Source organism: Fundulus heteroclitus, unplaced genomic scaffold, assembly GCF_011125445.2.
Source record: "Fundulus heteroclitus isolate FHET01 unplaced genomic scaffold, MU-UCD_Fhet_4.1 scaffold_38, whole genome shotgun sequence".
Taxonomy (NCBI): domain Eukaryota; kingdom Metazoa; phylum Chordata; class Actinopteri; order Cyprinodontiformes; family Fundulidae; genus Fundulus; species Fundulus heteroclitus.
Window position 1 is genome coordinate 3,605,816 of NW_023396792.1, and position 20,352 is coordinate 3,626,167.

At 43.0% G+C, this 20,352-nt stretch overlaps 1 protein-coding gene across 2 annotated transcripts in view; it reads right to left on the reverse strand.

Moving 5' to 3' along the window:
• Positions 1–748: 748 nt before the first annotated feature.
• usp47 (ubiquitin specific peptidase 47) overlaps positions 749–20,352 on the reverse strand; it is a 36,272-nt gene continuing 16,668 nt past the window's right edge. For both annotated transcript variants that reach the window (XM_021321738.2, XM_012873004.3), the window contains 17 exons: positions 20,032–20,163; positions 19,811–19,887; positions 19,581–19,636; positions 9,894–10,006; positions 9,683–9,784; positions 9,347–9,554; positions 9,115–9,230; positions 8,279–8,398; positions 7,408–8,197; positions 7,118–7,293; positions 6,934–7,014; positions 6,632–6,747; positions 6,398–6,516; positions 5,696–5,826; positions 5,262–5,309; positions 5,050–5,180; positions 749–2,181 (listed from right to left, as the gene is read on the reverse strand). In XM_021321738.2, coding sequence (XP_021177413.2) covers positions 2,007–2,181; positions 5,050–5,180; positions 5,262–5,309; positions 5,696–5,826; positions 6,398–6,516; positions 6,632–6,747; positions 6,934–7,014; positions 7,118–7,293; positions 7,408–8,197; positions 8,279–8,398; positions 9,115–9,230; positions 9,347–9,554; positions 9,683–9,784; positions 9,894–10,006; positions 19,581–19,636; positions 19,811–19,887; positions 20,032–20,163 — 2,691 coding nt within the window. In that variant the 3' untranslated portion in view covers positions 749–2,006. The remainder of the gene's footprint in view (positions 2,182–5,049; positions 5,181–5,261; positions 5,310–5,695; positions 5,827–6,397; positions 6,517–6,631; positions 6,748–6,933; positions 7,015–7,117; positions 7,294–7,407; positions 8,198–8,278; positions 8,399–9,114; positions 9,231–9,346; positions 9,555–9,682; positions 9,785–9,893; positions 10,007–19,580; positions 19,637–19,810; positions 19,888–20,031; positions 20,164–20,352) is intronic.

Genomic DNA, 20,352 nt, shown 5'->3' on the forward strand with positions numbered 1-20,352 from the left:
AAATGTACTTTACAAATAAACTTGCCTTGCCTGAAATACCCAAAGCTCATCACCAAAGGAAAAAAAAGGGGAAATAGACATTCCGTTATGTTTTTTTTTAAAACGATACCTTTACATAGTTTTATCATATTTTGAGAGATCATTTCCTTTCAAACTTGTTGAGGGAAAAAAAAAAAAAAAAAAAAAAACTTTGAATCTGCTAAAGGTATGAATAATTCTGGGCTTATCTGTACCGTGAAATAATCTTGGCAATTGATTCAATAACGAGGAGAATGCTGCCCCATCATGTGCATCCTAACCAATCAGGTGTCAGTTTATATGCAGATAAAAACTATGCAATTCTTAAAGAAAAGTGCACTCTGATGTCTTTGTAGTTGTGTTGTTGTTTGAGCATTTCGAGGTATGGCTATTAATAAAGTTTTTGTTCATAATCATGCTCTGTGACATCTACATGTATGCAGTTAAATGTGATCCCCCCCCCCCCCCCCCTTTTCTCAAATACCAGTTGGATTGTGCTGCCTTATGTGCGTCACACATTGTTGCTTTAAAACAGAAAATAACCTATATATAAACTATATATTCTAAGCACCATTACCAGTATTTAATGCTTGTGAATGCAAAGATCCGATTGGATCCTTGCTCCTCTTATTCGAACCTTCTGATCTGGATGAAGAATAAAAAGAAAAATTAAATCGCAATTTTGTGTGTGTGTGAGAATGTGAGTGAGTTATTTTGATTGTCACCGTCAGAAACTCTTTTTTTTTTATTATCAAAAAAAAAAAAAGCACTTAATTTATTTCTAAAATCATCTTTAACTATTTTCACACATGATCTCAAATTTCAAAGAAATAAACAACAACAAAAAAAAAAAAAGAAAAAGAGAGAATCCTCCGATATTGGCGTTTCTACAGCGCATAGCTGGTGGCGACTCTTTTAGTCCAGGGCAGCCTGAACGCTGAGCTTAGGTTCACGGGGCTTTAACCCGGGCCAAGAGGAGTCCGGCCGGCTCTTTACGCCCTCCGCTGTCAGTCTGTCAAGCAGCAGCCAGTAGAAGCGGCCAAAACGAACCCAAAAAGAACCTGGTGATCCCTGACAAGAACCCAGAAAGCACGCCGACGCCCCACGCTGCGACCACCCAGCTCACAAAGTGCAAAAGACAACGAAACATCAACAGATTAGATTCTCTATAAACATGAACGAACAGACAGCAGACGCGTGAGCTGCTAAAGACCGCGCTGCAACGGCGAGGTCTGAAACAAATGAATAACTTACAAACAACAGAAGGAAGTTCTTAACAAACAAAAAAAAATCTACTTGGTTTTTGCTTCATTGTATTTTATGACAGAAAGAACCGACAGCCTGTGAATTCACTACATGAAGTCAAAAGTGCGGCGCCGGATGCAAAGCAACCGCGTGGGTGTTACAGGAACACATTTGTTGCTTTTATACTCATCCAATCCTGTGAGTGAACGGTGTTTTAACTTCAGAGTTACCAAGAGAGCGAGGACGCCTTCACCGGAGGAGGTGAGGAGGAGGGAGGGAGGGAGGGAAGCAGGGGCGAGCCAAACGGTATGAGAGCGGTACAAGACGGACGCAGATGAGCAGGAACAGAGCGGAGACGGACGCAGAACGACAGGGAGCTGGATTTCAAAAAGGAGGAGACTCACAAAGACAGCATGGACGCCTTCCCGACTGTTGCCGCTGTCCTAGCCTCTCCGCATCCGCGTCATGTGATTCGTCAATACAGTATTCGATTGCCCTCTGTAAAATTAGCCTCTGCGCTTCCCTTTAGACTTTACAGAACATTACACTATAGTACACAGCGGCGCTTCTGAACCGGCTCTGGGGCTCCGAGTGCAGGCTGCGGGAACGCTTGCCTCGCAACGCTGCTGCGGCTCAAGTTTCCGCCGTGTCAAAGTCCAGACGCCATGTTGTTCTTCTGCAGCGGGCGGGCTAACTAAAACAGCCAGGAGGGGTTTTTTTTTATTTTTTTTTTCATGTGTGCCTCAGTCCTGGCCCGGGTCCCTCACGGGGCCCCCGTCCAGGTAGATCTTCAAGGCCTTCTCTTTGCGCGGCGAGTAGCTGACGCGGTGTCCCGTCTTCAGCAGGCGGCTGCTCTCCTTCTTCATCAGCTCGTTGCGCTCGTCCTCCGACAGCTCCTGAGGGTCCTCTCTGCTGTCCCTGCACCGACACAAAGGGTTTTAAATCCAACATGACATCATTTTAGAAAAGATGAATATAAACCCATTTCAGGTGTGAGTTGCATGTACTCCTAAAAATGCATCGCATCTACCTAAATCCCTTTGTACAGTTGTGGTCAAAAGTGTACATACACTTGTAAAAAAATCATAATGTTATGGCTGTCTTGACTCTTCAATAAGTTCTACAACTCTTATTTTTCTGTGATAGAGTGATCGGAACACATACATGTTTGTCACAAAAAACAGTCATAAAGTTTGATTCTTTCATAAATTTATTATGGGTCTGCTGAAAATGTCACCAAATCTGCTGGGTCAAAAATATACATACAGCAACAAAATTTGTCAACTTTGGTGATGTAGCGAGTTGTGTCAATCAAATTAGCTTCATGTCATGGCCTCTTCACTTCTTCTAAGTGATTCTGATTGACTACAGCTGTTGACTTCTCATGAGCCCATTTAAATAGGGCTCATTTGACCCAGTGATTAGACTCAGCTACAAAAGCTACAATGGGAAAGTCAAAGGAACTCAGTGTGGATCTGAAAAAGCGAATTATTGACTTGAACAAGTCAGGGAAGTCACTTGGAGCCATTTCAAAGCAGCTACAGGTCCCAAGAGCAACTGTGCAGACAATTATACGCAAGTATAAAGTGCATGGAACAGTTGTGTCACTGCCACGATCAGGAAGAAAACGCAAGCTATCACATGCTGCCGAGAGGAGATTGGTCAGGATGGTCAAGAGTCAACCAAGAATCACCAAGAAGCAGGTCTGCAAGGATTTGGAAGCTGATGGAACACAGGTGTCAGTCTCCACAGTCAAGCGTGTTTTACATCGGCATGGACTGAGAGGCTGCCGTGCAAGAAAGAAGCCCTTGCTCCAGAAAAGGCACCTTATGACTCAGCTGAAGTTTGCTGCTGATCACATGGACAAAGATAAAACCTTCTGGAGGAAAGTTCTCTGGTCAGACGAAACAAAAATTGAGCTGTTTGGCCACAACACCCAGCAATATGTTTGGAGGAGAAAAGGTGAGGCCTTTAATCCCAGGAACACCATGCCTACTGTCAAGCATGGTGGTGGTAGTATTATGCTCTGGGGATGTTTTGCTGCCAGTGGAACTGGTTCTTTGCAGAAAGTAAATGGGATAATGAAGAAGGAGGATTACCTCCAAATTCTGCAGGAAAACTTAAAACCATCAGCCCGAAGGTTGGGTCTTGGGCGCAGTTGGGTGTTCCAACAAGACAATGACCCAAAACACACATCAAAAGTGGTAAAGGAATGGCTAAACCAGGCTAGAATTAAGGTTTTAGAATGGCCTTCCCAAAGTCCTGACTTAAACCCCATTGAGAACATGTGGACAGTGCTAAAGAAACAGGTTCATGCAAGAAAACCATCACATTTAGCTGAACTGCACCAATTCTGTCAAGAAGAGTGGTCAAACATTCGACCTGAAGCTTGCCAGGACCTTGTGGATGGCTACCAAAAGCGCCTACTTGCCGTGAAAATGGCCAAGGAACATGTAACCAAATACTAATGTTGCTGTATGTATATTTTTGACCCAGCAGATTTGGTGACATTTTCAGCAGACCCATAATAAATTTATGAAAGAACCAAACTTTATGACTGTTTTTTGTGACAAACATGTATGTGTTCCGATCACTCTATCACAGAAAAATAAGAGTTGTAGAACTTATTGAAGACTCAAGACAGCCATAACATTATGATTTTTTTACAAGTGTATGTACACTTTTGACCACAACTGTAGCTGTAGCTGGATACTCTATCTAAATACAGTAAAATATAAACCGACGTTTGTTTTAGCAATTCATAAAATGAAGCTATATGAGATTCAACAGACAAAATTATTTGAAATGTGTAGTTCTGTTCATTTTAATGACTGTCAGCCAGAAAATAAATGAATTAAAACGATCAGAAAATTCTAAAATTACACAAGACATTTAATATAGAAAGGCTGCACAATCATGGAGAAGACCGATGACCTGACAGATGTCCATCACAAGAGTCACCAAGACCCTCCGTGAGGAGGGTAAGCCAACAAAAACACCAACAAGCTGATTGTTCAGACTGCTTCGTCCCAGTTCATTAATGGAAAATTTAATGGATGGAACAAGTGGGGCTATAAAAATCTTGAGGATTCTGAAGCTAAATTTCTGAAGTTTTAAAAGGCGTTGAACATAGCTGGAGTCATTAAGCCACTTCTGAAACAGAGACGACGTCAGAAGAGTCTTACCTGGCCTTAAATCCCACAGAGGATCAATCGGCATTTCTGAATTTTTAAGAAGTAGTTGGGATTTTAAACTAGCACTAGGCCATAAAAATTAAGAAGAGTAAGACATATCAATTGACGTGGAATGAATCTATACAATTTTAGCTTATTGAGATCTCCAGCATATAGAAACGTCTGGCTTTGTTTTAATATCTTGTTAATACAGGGCAACAACTTTTGATGTCAAAGTAAATGAATGTTATCATAATATGCAATGCAAAGGATTCATATTTAGATGTAAATCAAGGACTAAAACTTTAGCAATTCTGTTCAGATTCAATCTATTAATCCGAAAAAATATATATATAATTTTGAGATGCAAAAACTCTGTTTTGGATGCCAGTCTTTTACGATTTTTAGAATTTATCTTTAACCAGAAATACTGTATGCTTTACATTTTGAGTAAAAAAACAAAACAAAAAACACACCTCTTAAGTTTTTTATAATTTTTTACATCATACTCAAACATTTAGTGTTTGTAGTCACGTGTCTGTTAGTAATTGTACTAAATGAGAGCATCAGAGACTGTTTCAACATTATTTCCTTTTTTCTTTTGCCAACGCACCTGTAGAAGACCACGGCTCCGTCATCACAGATGTATAGAGGCCACACATTCAGAGTGGACACCTTTGGGTTCCAGTCCAAATCCTGATGGATTTCCAACACGGAGATATCACAGGGAAACGTTCCCCTGCCCTGTACAGCAGAGACATACAGCTGGTAGGTAAAACGAGACCGCGTGACGACATAAGGTCTGACATATTGAAATACTCGTACCTTTGCAAACTCCAGGTTTTCCAGAGGAATACCACTCATTTCGCTGAGCTGCAGAAATAACAAATATAAAAAGTATCAGTCAATAAAATTAGTTAAGGCGTGAAATGTGTGCAAATAAGCTGGTAAATGTGTTCAATAACACGTTTTATGCAGCTTGGCGTAGGGGCCCGATCACAGAAGTTTGATTGGGCCGTTACGCTGAAATGCGCTGCCGAGAACCCTGATATCATATATAAAATGATGTGAGGATGAGGCTACCATCACTGGCCAGCAGATGGCGACATTTGCAGAAAGAAATCATGTTCAATCAAAGTTGACTGAACATTTTGAACCTTCTTTCTTTTTTTTTTTTTTTCTTTTTTTTTTTTAACTGCTTTGGCTGCAATAAATAATTGTTTCAAATTGACTTGCTGTGATCCCAGTGAGAGAAATACCTTTTCCTTGAGTTCTTCCACGCTGCTGCTCTCCAGAATCACCTCCTGGAAAGGTCCCAGCTTCATCGTTGCTGGGCTCCACCGCCGAGTCAAAATGGCCAGCTGTGACATGGACTTCATCTTCTCTGAATCTGAGCACAAGCAAAAGATGACTGACTCAACCAGATGTAACATCACACAGACCCTCGGCTACCGGTATCAAGGTACTCTTGGCTCCAAGACCAGCATTTCTGTTCAGATGTTATTGTACTTTTACTTACCACAGAATATTTCAGAAGCAAAAGAATAAAATATTCTGCTCTGATTTAAGGTGGTTAGATAATTTTGCCCATTTTAGTTTTTAGATTTGGGGAGAATATTGTGACGTTTTTTTTAAAATATAGGATCAAACCAAGATAATCTCATACTGGCCGATCCCTACTTCAAACTAAAGTAGGCTTGGTATTTATTTCTAAGCATCTGCTTTAAATAATCGTATGTAATAAAAATAAAATCAGTGAACGGCGCCGAGTTGAAGGTTGCGGAAGACCGTGGTTAACCTCATGTCTTTTTTACATTTATTTTTACCATAAGACTAAAGTGACTTTCTGTGATCAAAAAGTCATTAAGATCTTCTAAAGCACAGTGACGGCCTTCGCATCAACTAGGTTTACAAAACGCAGTTCAGCTTGTTTGATCAAAACTGCGGACGACTTTTCTCACCGTCGAGGACTTCCAGGAAAACCTCCCAGTTTGAGGAGATGCTGATGTCTTCCTCGTAGACGTGATAATCCAAAAACACCGTCCCTGGATTCTTCCAGGTCTTTTTCCTGAGACGAACCCTGACAAAAAAAACCAAACCAATTCATTAACACGTTTGATGCAAATGAAATTTTGGGACATTTTTGAAAGTAAAATGCTGTGAACGTGCCCAACGTCTCGCTGCCTGATCTTTACCTGTCGATGTTGAGGTCGAGCTTGCACTGCTCTTTTAACTGAGGGAGCACCTCCTCCTTGGACTGTCTCACGGTCATGCCTTTAGCAAACACCGTGTCCACAAGGAACTTGCAGGGCTGCAGGAACAAACAAAAAAACGGCAAAATATAAAAAGCTAAAATGGGACGATCACCGCTTTGCTTAAAAGCTTATAGTCATGAAAAGATGATAGAGGAATACCATTAAACCACTTCAGGAATACTTGAGATTATTAAAATCGAACGCTTTATGATCATACAGGCAGAGTTTTAATCAGCTCTTACCTCCGTTTCATTCACAAGCAGCTGAAACACCTTGACTCGGTATTCACCCTTTTTTAATGCTCTTCCGAGCCGGATGGTTATCTGTGGAGCAAGAGTAAAAGTTCAGCTAGATCTAAGAAGGCCTTCTTAAACAAAATGACCACCCAAAAAAAGTTGAACTCTGTCCTGAGCAGCTCGTCCTGACCTTGTTGTCGTCGGAGAACGACGAGAGCGTCTCGTTGAGCCGTACGCTCTCAAACTCCTGGTTGTTGGAGTAAACTCGAAACACCTTGAACTGGGACGACGGCACGCCGACGTAGGGCTCCAGGTTCTGCTTGAACGCCGCCAGCGTTAGTCTCTTGTCCACGTGAACCACTAAACCTGAGCGAGACCACATGGGACGGCATATTAGATTCAACAAAAACACAGTAAGAGCACTTTTCTCTGATAACTGGACTAAAAGCCGTTGCTCGAAATAGGAGGAAAACTCTTTACATTTCTGCGTGTCCCACGCAGCGTCGTCCTGAGAATTAGCCTCCGCTCTGAAGTACAGGTACTGAGCTTCCGCCTTGCTCTTCCCGTTGTCGTCGTACTCGCTGTCCGTCCCGGAGTCTTCCTCCGCCGTGTCCCAGGTCTCCTTTTTGCCCTCGTGGGCTTTGGAGCGCCGGCTGCTGGTGATGCTGTGCGAGTCCAGGCCGTTGGCCAGCTGGATGGGGCCGCTGTCGGCATTGCACAGCGTGTCGCTGCTGTGGCTGGAGCTCAGGATGTCGCTGTCCACCGAGCTGGTGCTGCGGTCGTTGTTCACCTCGGAGTCCGAGCGCTCCTCGCACCCAAACTGCTGCTCGGCCTCAGAGGAGGCGGATATCCGGTTCTCCAGCTCCCTGCTGTCCGCGGCCACGCACAGCGAAGAGTTCGAGTCCGCCTCCTGAGTCGGCGACTCGATATGCTCGAAGTCGCTCGTGTCGGAGCTTTTCTGGCTGTCGCTAGCACTGGAGCCCTGCTGCTGCTGCTGCTGCTGCTGCAGAGACAGGTTCTTTAACTTTTCTGTGCTCTCCTCCAGTATCGCTTCCACAGATTTCCTGTTGCCCTTCGACCCTTCCAAGGGGCCGTCAGAGTCTTCTCCTGCCTTTTGGCAAAGGGTTCTGCTGGCCAGAGTGCCAGGGGACTGCTCGGGCAGCAAGACAAACAGACGGATCGTATTCCCGTGGCGATCCAACAGCTTCCACAGGAGCGAGTCGGTAAAAGCGACCTGATGGTCCGTCAGCTCGGAGCTCTCGACAAAAACCTGGTGAAAAGAGAATTTGGAGTCAATGTTTCTGGTTTCTATCAATCAATGCAATAGGAAGATTATGAAGAAAAAGGGGACCTTGTTGCTCCTGAAGAAGCCCTCGGCTTTTAGCGTCTTGTTTGGAACATAGAGGAGCCTGAGGTCATTATAGCACCGCTCCAAGACCACCCGCATGGTTTCTGCAGAGAGACCGGTGGCCTAAAGACACACAAACACCAGGTACTCACACCTGATCCCACCTTCTCACAGGCAACTGTTCACTTAAAACACTCAAAACTTTAGCCGTCATAAAATTTACAGCGACACATTTCAAGCATTTACTTCTGCTCATTTAGATTATTACAGCAAACTAATTAAAACTCTAAATTCAGCTTCTCGGAAATTGCAGCTTTAAATGAGCCCAACAGAAACAGATTTCATTAAAGAAAAAACAGTTGAAGGGTGTAGACTTGATAGCTATCCAGCAGACAGTGAATATCAAAAGGCCCTTGTTCTTAAAGTGATTTAAAAAATAAAAAAGGATTATTATTAGAAAGTTATGGGAAATGCAAAAGCAAAAGCAAAGCGACCAGGTACTAAGGACGTATACAATGGAGGACATGGACTTTAATAAGTTGCTATTGATGTCCTTACAATCCAGTTGTTGTTTTTTTATTGATTATTCATCTTTTCTGATACTGATTTTTAAAGTTTTAATTAGCTGTGAGTAGTAATCGATCACCAAAAAGGAACAGAAATAAACACTTGAAATTTTAAACTTGTGTCTACATGAATCTATATGATTTTCACTTTTCCAAATGAATTACTGATATAAATTCACTTTGAAATGATTTTGCCATTTATCTGGGTGCACCTGCACATTGGGGTCAAAAAGCGAAACAGTGAATGTAAAAACTGAAAAGATTAATAAAAACCTGTGCTATGAGCTGTTTGAACTCGGTGACGGACTGGTTCAGGTACGCGCGCACACTGACTGGAAGGCCGATGGTCTCAGTCTTCAGATCAACAACATGGACCTTCACCATTACCTCTGCAGGCGAATAAACAAAGAAAACACAATGCATATACTTAGTAAAACGACTTGACTCCTTAGCCACGCACACGTCGCTACATTTAATCCTTTTTTCCCCCCACTCCAAAACCAACCTCCGGGTTTGTATGGCTGGAAGACCTGATCAGGCCGACGCGTCTCCAGGAGCAAGTCGAACATGTAGGATGACTTGACGCCTCCGAGCAGGAGCCCCATCGGGGTGTCTTCCTCACCTTCGTACGACCGCTCCAGATACTCGTGGAACTCATCGTACTTTACCAAGCGACAGCAGTCAGGAGGGACGACTCCTTCCAGCTCCATCAGCTGAGGAAGCACACAAAGAAACTTCTGTTTAGTCACCATTGTCTGGAGCGCATTCATCCCTCCCATGTTGAAAAAACTAAAACATGGCAACCATAAGGTAGTCACGTCTGAGCAGTAACTCGACCCACCTTGTAGGCCATTTCTGTTGCTTCTCTAAGAGTTTTATCCTTGTGAACCTCCAACTTGCTCTCCATCATCATTTTGACAGGATGCACGCAGAAGAGCTTGATCTGAAAATTAGGATAACAAGCTTGTCATCTTTTTGTAGCTAATAAAGCGTTACCATAACTCATCTTTTGAAGTCCGGCTCACTAATCTTAGAAAAAGGCAAATAAGTACCTTGCAAGTGTTGCGTTCAATTTCCCTCTGCCGCTTCTCTTGCTCTTCGGACTCTTTCTCCTTCTGAACCAAACTCTTAATGTGCTCCGGGAAGTCGTCCACGGCTAGAAACTCTGCAGAGAAACAACAGCACACGTCAAACCTGCTGCCGCCAAAATGAGAGAACTATTGACAAGAATAAAGGCAAAGAATATGAGAATTTGCACGACATGTCATCAGACCATAGTGCCAACTAGTTTACTAGTTATCTGTTACTATCTCATGACAGCTGTGAGGTCTCCCTATTCCCTCAGCATTGTCTCACAGGCACAGGCAGCTGCCTTGTCCTGAAAGCCCTGCATGCAGTCAGAGCAAAAAGAGCAGAGAGGAGACCTGCTCTGTTTTCACATTGCAAATGCATAAACTGCTGATTATTCCCTCCTGGATTACAAAACTGGATGTTAATATAAAAAATATTTTATGTTAATATAATCTAGTATTTTTTTCCCCTCTGAAACGGTTGCACTGATTACCACACACCTAGAATCACTTATTCAGCTCGTTCAGTGTGTTTGCCTTTGATCTTTAGGTCAACTCTCAGGCAACATGACTGAAAAACAGTAAGTTTTAAAAAGTTATTTCTGTAGTTTGTTTTTACAGATGATGGGGAGACCAAAAAACGTTTTTTTTTTTTATTAATCGGATCTTGTATAATAAAATCAGAGATTTTATTTTTAAGTCATATTGCCCAGCCCTACTTGTCAACTTAAGTAGCTGACATTTATAATAACTTTGTTTTTTAAGGAAATTTCAAAGAAATTAAGAAAACTTTTCCCAGATACATCAAACCAATTGGCCACAACATTATCAGCACCGACAGGTTAAGAACAAAAACTCTAACCCATCTCCTGACAATTACCAAGTTTCAAAAGCAAATATCTTTACAAGAAGGTAGAAAACAAAAAATAGCAAGTGAGAGGGTTTATTAAACAATAGCCAGATTATGCTTTCTAGACAACTGAATCAAAGTATCTCCACAACTCTAAAATGTTCTTAGTTTCTTAAGATGAAGATGGACAAATTGGACCAAAACTACAAAATAAGTGAATTGTGGTGAAGGGCACGCCAAGGCTGACCTGTGAACCTTTCGATCACATAAAAAAAAAAAAAGAAATGAAAAAAAAAAAGGAAAAAAAACATCTGACTATTGCTGGTGACCAATAAAGCTTTTCTTAAAAACATCATGCTGAGAAAACAATAGGCTCTTTCAGCAGATAAAAAAAAACACGTGTTCAACCAAACTGCATAAACTCTTCAAGAGAGCTTAGATGAACTCTAAAGTCCAAATTATCGAAATCTCGACATCAATTGTCCATTGGTTGCCTACGGTTCTCTATATGCTGCTGACGGAGACACGAACATGGAAAATACTGGATTTCAATAAAAAAATAATATAAAACACAAAAATAAAAAACTACAGGCATTTGGTGCTATAGGTTATAGACAAGCGTATACCTCAACCTCTTAAAGCTGATTTGCAAAAGAATAAGATCTATTGCGGCGTATCAATTTAAAAACTTATCCAAACGCCGCGGCCGGCTGAGACAAGGGGTAATGGCTACTGACGACGCGTCACGCTGAACCATTACACACGTTGATGTCGTTTTATTTTTCCATCTCACGATCATAACACAAAACTTTTACTTACATTTATGAGCCGTGCATGGATACATCAAACCGTGCGTTGATGACGGTTAACAGAAAGTTTCTCCCCAAGCTCACCCAGCCGCCGTAATCCAGGTCGCTGTTGAACTCAGGTGAGCAAACAAACTAATACAGATGACACCACACCCACGGTGCCACCCACAGATACCAGTGACGTCACATGCGGGTGCCCATACACCCATAGAGAGGATATTATTGTCAGAAGAGCACAAGATATACAGCAAAACAAAGTATGGCTCCTACATTTCCGGCCCCAAATTATTTCATGATAATAATTCACCACCACCATCACCTTGTAGGAGACACCAATGCACATTCAAAGTGAACACACAAGTTCATCAAAGTCCAATTTATAGTCTTAGATCCAAGCAGTCTAATAAAGTCAGACCAGTCCATTCAAAAGCTCAAAGTTCATGCCCAAATAATCCACAGGTCTTCACTGCTCTTCTGCTTCCTGCAGAAGACAGACTTTGGTTATTGGCCTGTCCAAACAACTTGTTTTAGTTTTAATCCGTACACTCCGAACTAGTCCATTTTTGTCTGGAACAGTGTCCACAATTCTTCCTGTAGTCCAAGTATTGCGCGGTGCCATATCATCCACTAGCACCACTAGATCTCCAGGAACGAAGTTTCTCCGTGCAGTATTCCATTTCTGGCGCTCCTGAAGCTCAGGAAGATACTCCTTCACCCAGCGCTTCCAGAACAGATCCGCCATATACTGCACTTGTTTCCACCGACGACGAGCGTACAGATCCTCCTTCTCAAACACTCCAGGTGGCAACAACGGCTGTGTCTTGAGAAGAAGTAGATGGTTAGGTGTTAATGCTTCCAGATCTTGAAGATCTGTTGATGCTTTTGTTATTGGACGGCTGTTAACAATAGATTCAGCCTCACAAAACACAGTCACCAAGCCTTCTTCGTCCAAGGTCTGAGTCTTTAAAATAGAGTTGAGCACCTTACGAACTGAACGGATCAACCTTTCCCAAGCACCTCCATGGTGTGATGCTGCTGGAGGGTTGAAAACCCATTTCACATTTTTTTGTAGCAGCACGTCATTTATGAGTTTGTGGTTCAGCTTTTCAATGGCCTTCCTTAATTCTCGTTCAGCGCCCACAAAGTTAGTACCGTTATCTGAACGGATTTCCAGGACTTGACCACGACGTGCAATAAATCTTCTGAGACCATTAATAAATGAGTCTGTGTCCAAAGATGATAACACTTCAAGGTGTATGGCTCGTATCGCCAGGCAGGTAAAAATGAGCCCATACCTCTTGACCACAGCTCTTCCACGCTTGACCTCAAATGGTCCAAAGCAGTCCAAACCAACTCTACTAAAAGGAGGCTCATCAGGAGTAATTCTGTTATGAGGAAGATCGGCCATTTTTTGATGTCCAGGAGCAGCAGACAAACGACGGCAGATGACACACTTGGCCAGAATTCTTCTTATGGCAACACAGGCGCCAGGAATCCAATACTTCTGACGCAGATGAGACAGCATGTAGTTTCGTCCACCATGTCCTGTTACTTCATGTACATGATGGAGAATCAAATTAGAGATGTACAGATCTTTTGCCAGTATAACTGGATGCTTAGCTTCAACTGGCATAGAAGCTCTACTAAGCCGCCCCCCGACCCTAATAAGACCACCATCCAGGAACGGACTTAGCTTGAAAAGGTGACTCGTCCTTCTCACACCCTGCCCTTTCTCCAAGTTGGCCAGTTCCTCTGGAAACCTTGTTCTTTGGCAAAAACGAATTATAGCTGATTCGGCCACAACCATGTCTTCCATGGACAGAAAACATTTTGGCAATTGAGCTTTAACATTTTTCATCTGAGCCTGTACTTCTTTCTCCAGCTGCTCGGCATTCAGGTCAGATTGAAGAAAAGTTTCTCTCAGCAGCTTTCGATGTTGTACCAGAGACACCAGCACGGTCTTAAACTTGAGAAACCAACCCACAGCCCTTTTGAGACGAAGCCAGGAGGAAAAGTAACCAATGAGCTTCTCCATTGGACTGACCTGCTCAACTTGAACAGTATTTACAAACTCAGTCCGAACCTCTGGGTCTCCAACAAGAGAACTTTCCAAGATCTCAGGGTTTTCGGGCCACCTGATTTCAGGCTCGCATAGAAAATCAGGACCGCAGAGCCACACACCAGTCTTCAGAAAGGACTGAACTTTAACACCTCTGGAGGCAAGATCCGCAGGGTTGTTAGATGTATTCACGTATCTCCACTGAGAGATGTCAGACAGCTTTAGTATTTCAGACACTCTGTTTGCAACAAATATCTTGAATCTTGATGTTTCATTTTTTATGTATTTCAAAACAGATGTGCTGTCTGTCCAAAAAACTGACTCCTGAAGGTCCATTTGCAATTCCTGTCTCCACAACTTGTCCATCCTACTAGCCACGACTGCAGCAGTAAGCTCCATACGGGGAATGGTGATAGGTTTTAAAGGAGCGACACGTGCCTTCCCCATCACAAATGAACTGTGAAGATGTCCTTTGTTGTCTTGGAGTAGTAGGTAAGTCACAGTTCCAAATCCCTCCTCACTTGCATCTGCAAAGTGGTGGAGCCGAGCAGAAACAAGGTCACCAAAGTCAACAGGTTTTAAGCACCTACTGACTTTGAAATTCTCAAGGTGATGAAGGTCCTCCAGCCAGGACATCCATTCTCTGGTAACAGAGCAAGGCAAAGGGTCATCCCATCCCAGACGCTTCCGACAAAGGCCTTGGAGGAATATCTTGGCAGACAAAACAACGGGTGCCAGAAAACCAAGTGGGTCATAGACCGAGCTGATCACAGACAATATTCCTCTTCTTGTGATTGGTCGGTTTTTGAGGATGATTTTAAACTTGAATGAGTCAGACTGTACACACCACTGCACACCAAGGGCACGCTCAACAGGCAAGGCATCACTGTCCAGATCCAGATCTTTCACTTCTTTGGCTCGCTCCTCCTGAGGGATAGTAGCAAGGACTGTGCGTCGGTTACTGATCCATTTTGTGAGTTTAAACCCACCTTTAGCACACAACATGATGAGCTCTCCACACAAAGACACAGCTTCCTCTTCAGAGCAAACAGACACTAAACAGTCATCAACATAAAAATGGTGTAAGACTGTGTTAATAGCCAAAGGACTGAAATGCTCACGATTGTCCTCAGCACACTTCCTCAGAGCGAAACAGGCACAACTAGGGGAGGAAGTAGCGCCAAATAGATGTGCCACCATTCTGAACTCCACCAGCTCCTGACTACAATCTCCTCCTGGCCACCACAAGAACCTCAACAAATCACAGTCCTCAGCTGGCACTCTGACCTGATGAAACATGGCCTCAACATCTGCCATGAGCACCACAGGTTCTTTACGGAATCTTGTGAGGACTCCTACAAGCAAACTTGTGAGGTCTGGTCCTTGCAGAAGTTGTGAGTTCAGTGATGTCCCCTGAAATGTGGCACCACAGTCAAAAACTACCCGCAGCTTCTTCTTTTTTGGGTGATATACCCCATGGTGCGGTATATACCACACCCTCCCATCACAACGGGCCAGCTGCTCAGTTGGAACTCTCTCTGCATAGCCATTAGCCAGCATTTCAGACATGAATGTGGTGTAGTTTGTACAAAAAGACGGATCTTTATTCAAACGTCTTTTGAGACTCAATGCACGCTGTATTGCAACTGTCCTATTGTTTGGCATTTTAAAATGTCTTTGCTTTACTGGCAGACCAATACTGTAATGACCATCAATGAGCTTGGCCGACTCTAAAACAGACTTCATGAAGCGCTGATCCTCCCTTGATAGCCCAGATTGTTCTTCATGCAGGGTCTCAGGGAAATCAACCTTCAGCTGCTTCTCCCAAAGCTCATCAAGCCTGGCCACAGAGATCCGATTCACTCTAATGTCAGGAAGTACATACTGGTCACTGATCTGGTAGTCTCCTCTGAGCGGGCCATTCACTGTCCAACCCAAGATGGTCCTGATTGCATAAGGACCTCCATTCACTGAACGAACCACCTCCCATGGCTCTAGAACTTGAGGTACATTGGTCCCAATCAGAAGGTCCACATCCGCATTGATCTCTGGGATTTTTATATCACTAAGGTGTGGCCATCTTATGAGATCTTTTGAGTGTGGTATGTTCCCTTGATGTACAGGCATGCTTCTCTGTGTAAACATCTCCGGCAAACTACAAAAGTTGTCTGAATTCAGCCCAGCAACTTCTAAACCAGACAACATGTAGCTGTCCACAACCTTTTCTTGACCCATAGTCCTGAGGAGTATTCCCAGCTTCCGTCCTGTCAGATTCAGCCGGTTCATAAGTCGTTCTGTACAAAATGAGGCAGTACTCCCCGGATCCAAGAATGCATATGTGACCACAGTCTCGTTTCCCCTTTTGGACTTCACCTGTACAGGTAGGATAGAGAGCGTACAGTCCGGTCTACCGGCCCCAGTCAAGCCACTAGACTGCACAGACATCAGAGCACCTTCTCTAGCCACTTCCAAGTCATTATTAGCCTGTATTGCGCTCATTTGTTTTGCTTTGGAGTGGACATGCAGCAATGTGGGGTGCTTAAGGTTGCATACTCTACACAATAAACGTTTTCTGCAATATTTACTCATGTGCCCAATGCACAGACATCCAAAGCACATCTTGTTTTCCTTCAAAAAAGACATCTTCTCATCTTGAGTCCTTTTATCCAAGAGAAGGCAAACATCCAAATCATGTCCAGCTCCACAAAACGGACACACCTTATCATGTGAGCTACCTTTTTTGTTTCCAGGCTCCACTTTCTTCTTGGCAGGTGCTACATTAGTGGCAAAACTGCTGCCTCTGGCTCTTGAGCTAGTCTGAGACTTGACAATTTTTGCATCTCTTTTTCCTGTAACAGGTGCATCTTGTATGTTTCCAAATAAAGGGTCACTTGCAATCTTGACTTGCTTTTCCAAAAACTCGACAATGTCAGGAAATGTGGCTCTACGATGGAATTTCTCCTGAATATCACAGGCCACACTTCGCCACCGATCCCGCAGCTTATAAGGCAACTTCTTCATTATGGTTTGCATATTTGTAGGCACATTCAAGTCACTTGCAGTAGTTCCCATAGCGTTATAACATTCACGCAGCAATAGACTGTAAGCCTGTAAAGCTTTGATGTCTTCAGCTTTAACCATTGGCCATAAAAGCACCTTGTCCATATAAGCAGAAGCTATTTTGAATGGGTCACCAAAATGCTCAAGAAGTAGTGACTTTGCCTTAATGTATCCATTTGAAGGTGGCAGATGTTGACAGCTGCGAACTAAATCTCTGGGCTGACCTCTAGTATATTGTTCGAGGTAATACAGACAGTCCTTATGACTTTGTGTTCTTCCTTCAATGTTGTGCTCGAATCCCTGTATGAAGGTCTGGTACTGCAGTGGGTCTCCATCAAATATCTGCAGGTCTCGCTTAGGTAAAAGGAAAAGTGACTGTTGTTCAACCAATAACGATGTTATTTGATTTTGCCTCTCTAAAACAGTGAGGAAACGCTGATCAGGGTTATTCTGTCTTACAGGTAAAGTTGGGTCAAACTGGGGGTGAGTTTCTGATGGATGTAAAGCACCTCCAGGTATTACATGCGGATCAGCTCCGGTCACAGCAGCAGGCAGGCCAGCAGCAACAGGCAGCGTGGAGAGAGTTGGCTCACCAACCCCAGTCAGAACAGCCGGCATACGATCAGCAGTGGACCTATTGGGCGCTGCAGTCACAACAGTGGTCAGAGTAGGGAGACCAGTCATATTAGCAGGCAGCATAGGCAAAGTGGGCATCTCCATTTTGTGTGTCTTTGGCCTCACAGCATTAAAACCTAAAGGCAAAACACCATCTACAGCCTCCAAAGCCGATGACTGTGTGGTGAACTTAGATACAAATGCTGCAGCATCAACATTTAGCTGTGTTCTTTTACTTTCTTTTAAATAGGAATTCATACCATCTGATTTGGCAGACATGTGAGACACATGAGATCCCTCTAAAGCCTTTAACACACTCACTTTAGCCATAGAAGCTGCCAGATCCATGTCTAAATCCAGCTCCTCCTTCTTTCTTCTTAACAGCTCCTGCTGTTCCTCCATTTTTCTCCTCAGCTGTTCCTGCTGTTCCTCCATTTTTCTCCTCAGCTGTTCCTGCTGTTCCTCCAGAGCATGCTTCTCCTTCAGCAGCTTCTGACGAGCCATAAGAGCAGCTGCTTCAGCCTCAGCTCTCAGCCTGGCTGATGATGCAGAGGACAACGTTTTACTCACCACCGTGCTGCGTTTCTTCGATCTTTCGGACACGTTAGAAACACTGTCACATGGCCTGATGTCATCTTCAACTGCATTATCAATGTTATCTTTGGAAACAGCAGGCCCCAAACATGCTACGACAGCGCCCTCTTGCACATCAAATAGCCATTTATTAGTTTTTTCCACAAAAGCGGTTTTATGTTCTTCAATACTGTAAAACCAAGCATTTTGTTTTTCTTGTTCTTCAGGAGGGAGCATGGCAATCAGAACAGCATGCATATGTATTGCCTCTTCAAACATACTTGAAATTTTTTCAAGATATGACTTTACTTTTTCTACGCTGTCAGCACTTTTCATTAGGTCTTTAATTTCTTTTATTACACCTTTGATATCTCTTACTTTTCTTTGCCGTTCTTCTTGAAGCTTCTCCACTTTAAGTTCAAAAGCCTTGGGTGTAAGTTTTATTTGTCTTTTCTCTCTCGTTTCATTTCCAACATTTGATCTGGTATCCATAGACTCCATTTTTTTTTATTCGCCAAAACAATCCAAAAATCACAAACCACAAAGATTTCTGCTTGTAACACTCACACAGCGGCTTAATTTATGGCTTAGGTTCTACGTAAACAAGGTGCAACGCGTTGTCAATCATTCCCTCTAACTATCCAGCGGGGCTTAACTAAACTCAACCCTAGTCTTCTGTGTATACTAGCGGTGGGTATTTATGTGCCTATTTACCGATAGTCTTGAACCAGACTGACCGTCTTAGAACCAGAACTACGGCGGCACTCCCAAGCGCAATGCTTAACCCGCTTGACACACGAAACAAACCACTACAAAAAGTGCCAAACAAACAAAACCAGTACATCACCTTATGTGAATGTACCGCTGAACCTAGCAGGGAATATAATCACGCAGAACACAACAGATCCAATCCAAAATGATGCAGTCTATCTTTTCACCGTAGGAAAGTGTGATAACAGAACGGGCTGAGTAGCAGCAACAGGTTTGTGAATGAATGGGCGTCTAATCCAGCGTGCGCTCACGTCTATCATTTACAACTTTAAGAAAGCAACCAAAAAACGCCCAGCGTTGTAATGACAATACGCTTAAATCTGCGCTTCAACAAAGTTTCTGTTAACAAAATATTGCGGCGTATCAATTTAAAAACTTATCCAAACGCCGCGGCCGGCTGAGACAAGGGGTAATGGCTACTGACGACGCGTCACGCTGAACCATTACACACGTTGATGTCGTTTTATTTTTCCATCTCACGATCATAACACAAAACTTTTACTTACATTTATGAGCCGTGCATGGATACATCAAACCGTGCGTTGATGACGGTTAACAGAAAGTTTCTCCCCAAGCTCACCCAGCCGCCGTAATCCAGGTCGCTGTTGAACTCAGGTGAGCAAACAAACTAATACAGATGACACCACACCCACGGTGCCACCCACAGATACCAGTGACGTCACATGCGGGTGCCCATACACCCATAGAGAGGATATTATTGTCAGAAGAGCACAAGATATACAGCAAAACAAAGTATGGCTCCTACAAGATCTACACAATAACAGCCTGCTTAAATAATGCTAGGACTGATTATTAATCCGATACAAAAATGTAGAACCCCAAATAAATTATAAAAAAATGTGAATTGCCAAAATCCTCAGCGGGTTTCTGGCCACATTTCTCTAGCAAATCTGGCCGTGTTATGCTCTTACTTGCATTCCTTGAGGGATCTTTCAGTCTATAAATCAGCATGTATGCATTTGTAGAACTGTTGAGAGAGAAAAGAGGAGAAAAAGATATCAACATCCTGAACTTAGAAACTACCTTTGAACAACTGATATTTAAAACAGAATTCATTTCTTGTTCTGAGATAAAAATAGATCTTTAAAATATGTGGTGTGGTAGCTCACTAACTACCCAGTGTAGACATTAGACAACTGACCTTGCAAAGGCACTGGAATAATAGCCTCTGCTCCCTGAGGACCCCCCATATGTCTTCCTGATATCATCCTGGGTGATCTATTGCAAAGGAATGTATCAAGATGTAAAGGAAAATCCAACTAATGATAATAAAACATCACAAAATGTGTTTTTCACAAGGGCAGAGTTCTGCAAAAATCAGCCTTAAGTCTGTTAACAAGCCACCTAAAAGTTGAGTCTGACCTTGCTAACATGCTGATCATTGAAACTGTACCACTGGCCATCACTGAAGGACTTGATATAGGCGTAGTAGTGTCCGCCTGCAGCGCTCCCCGAATGGACCATGACAGAGAACAACTCAAAGGTCAGCAGGCTCTAAGAATGACAAGAGAAAACATTATTTAGAAAAAAAAGCAACAATCAATTTGTAGAGTTCCCTGTTGATGTACTACCACAGTAGTGTTACACTCATGAAAAAGATCGGTTAGTTGACAGCTGCTTGGTAATCATTAATTTTAATCATTAATATAGCGGGTCAGCAGGTACAGATTGGAGACTGACTGC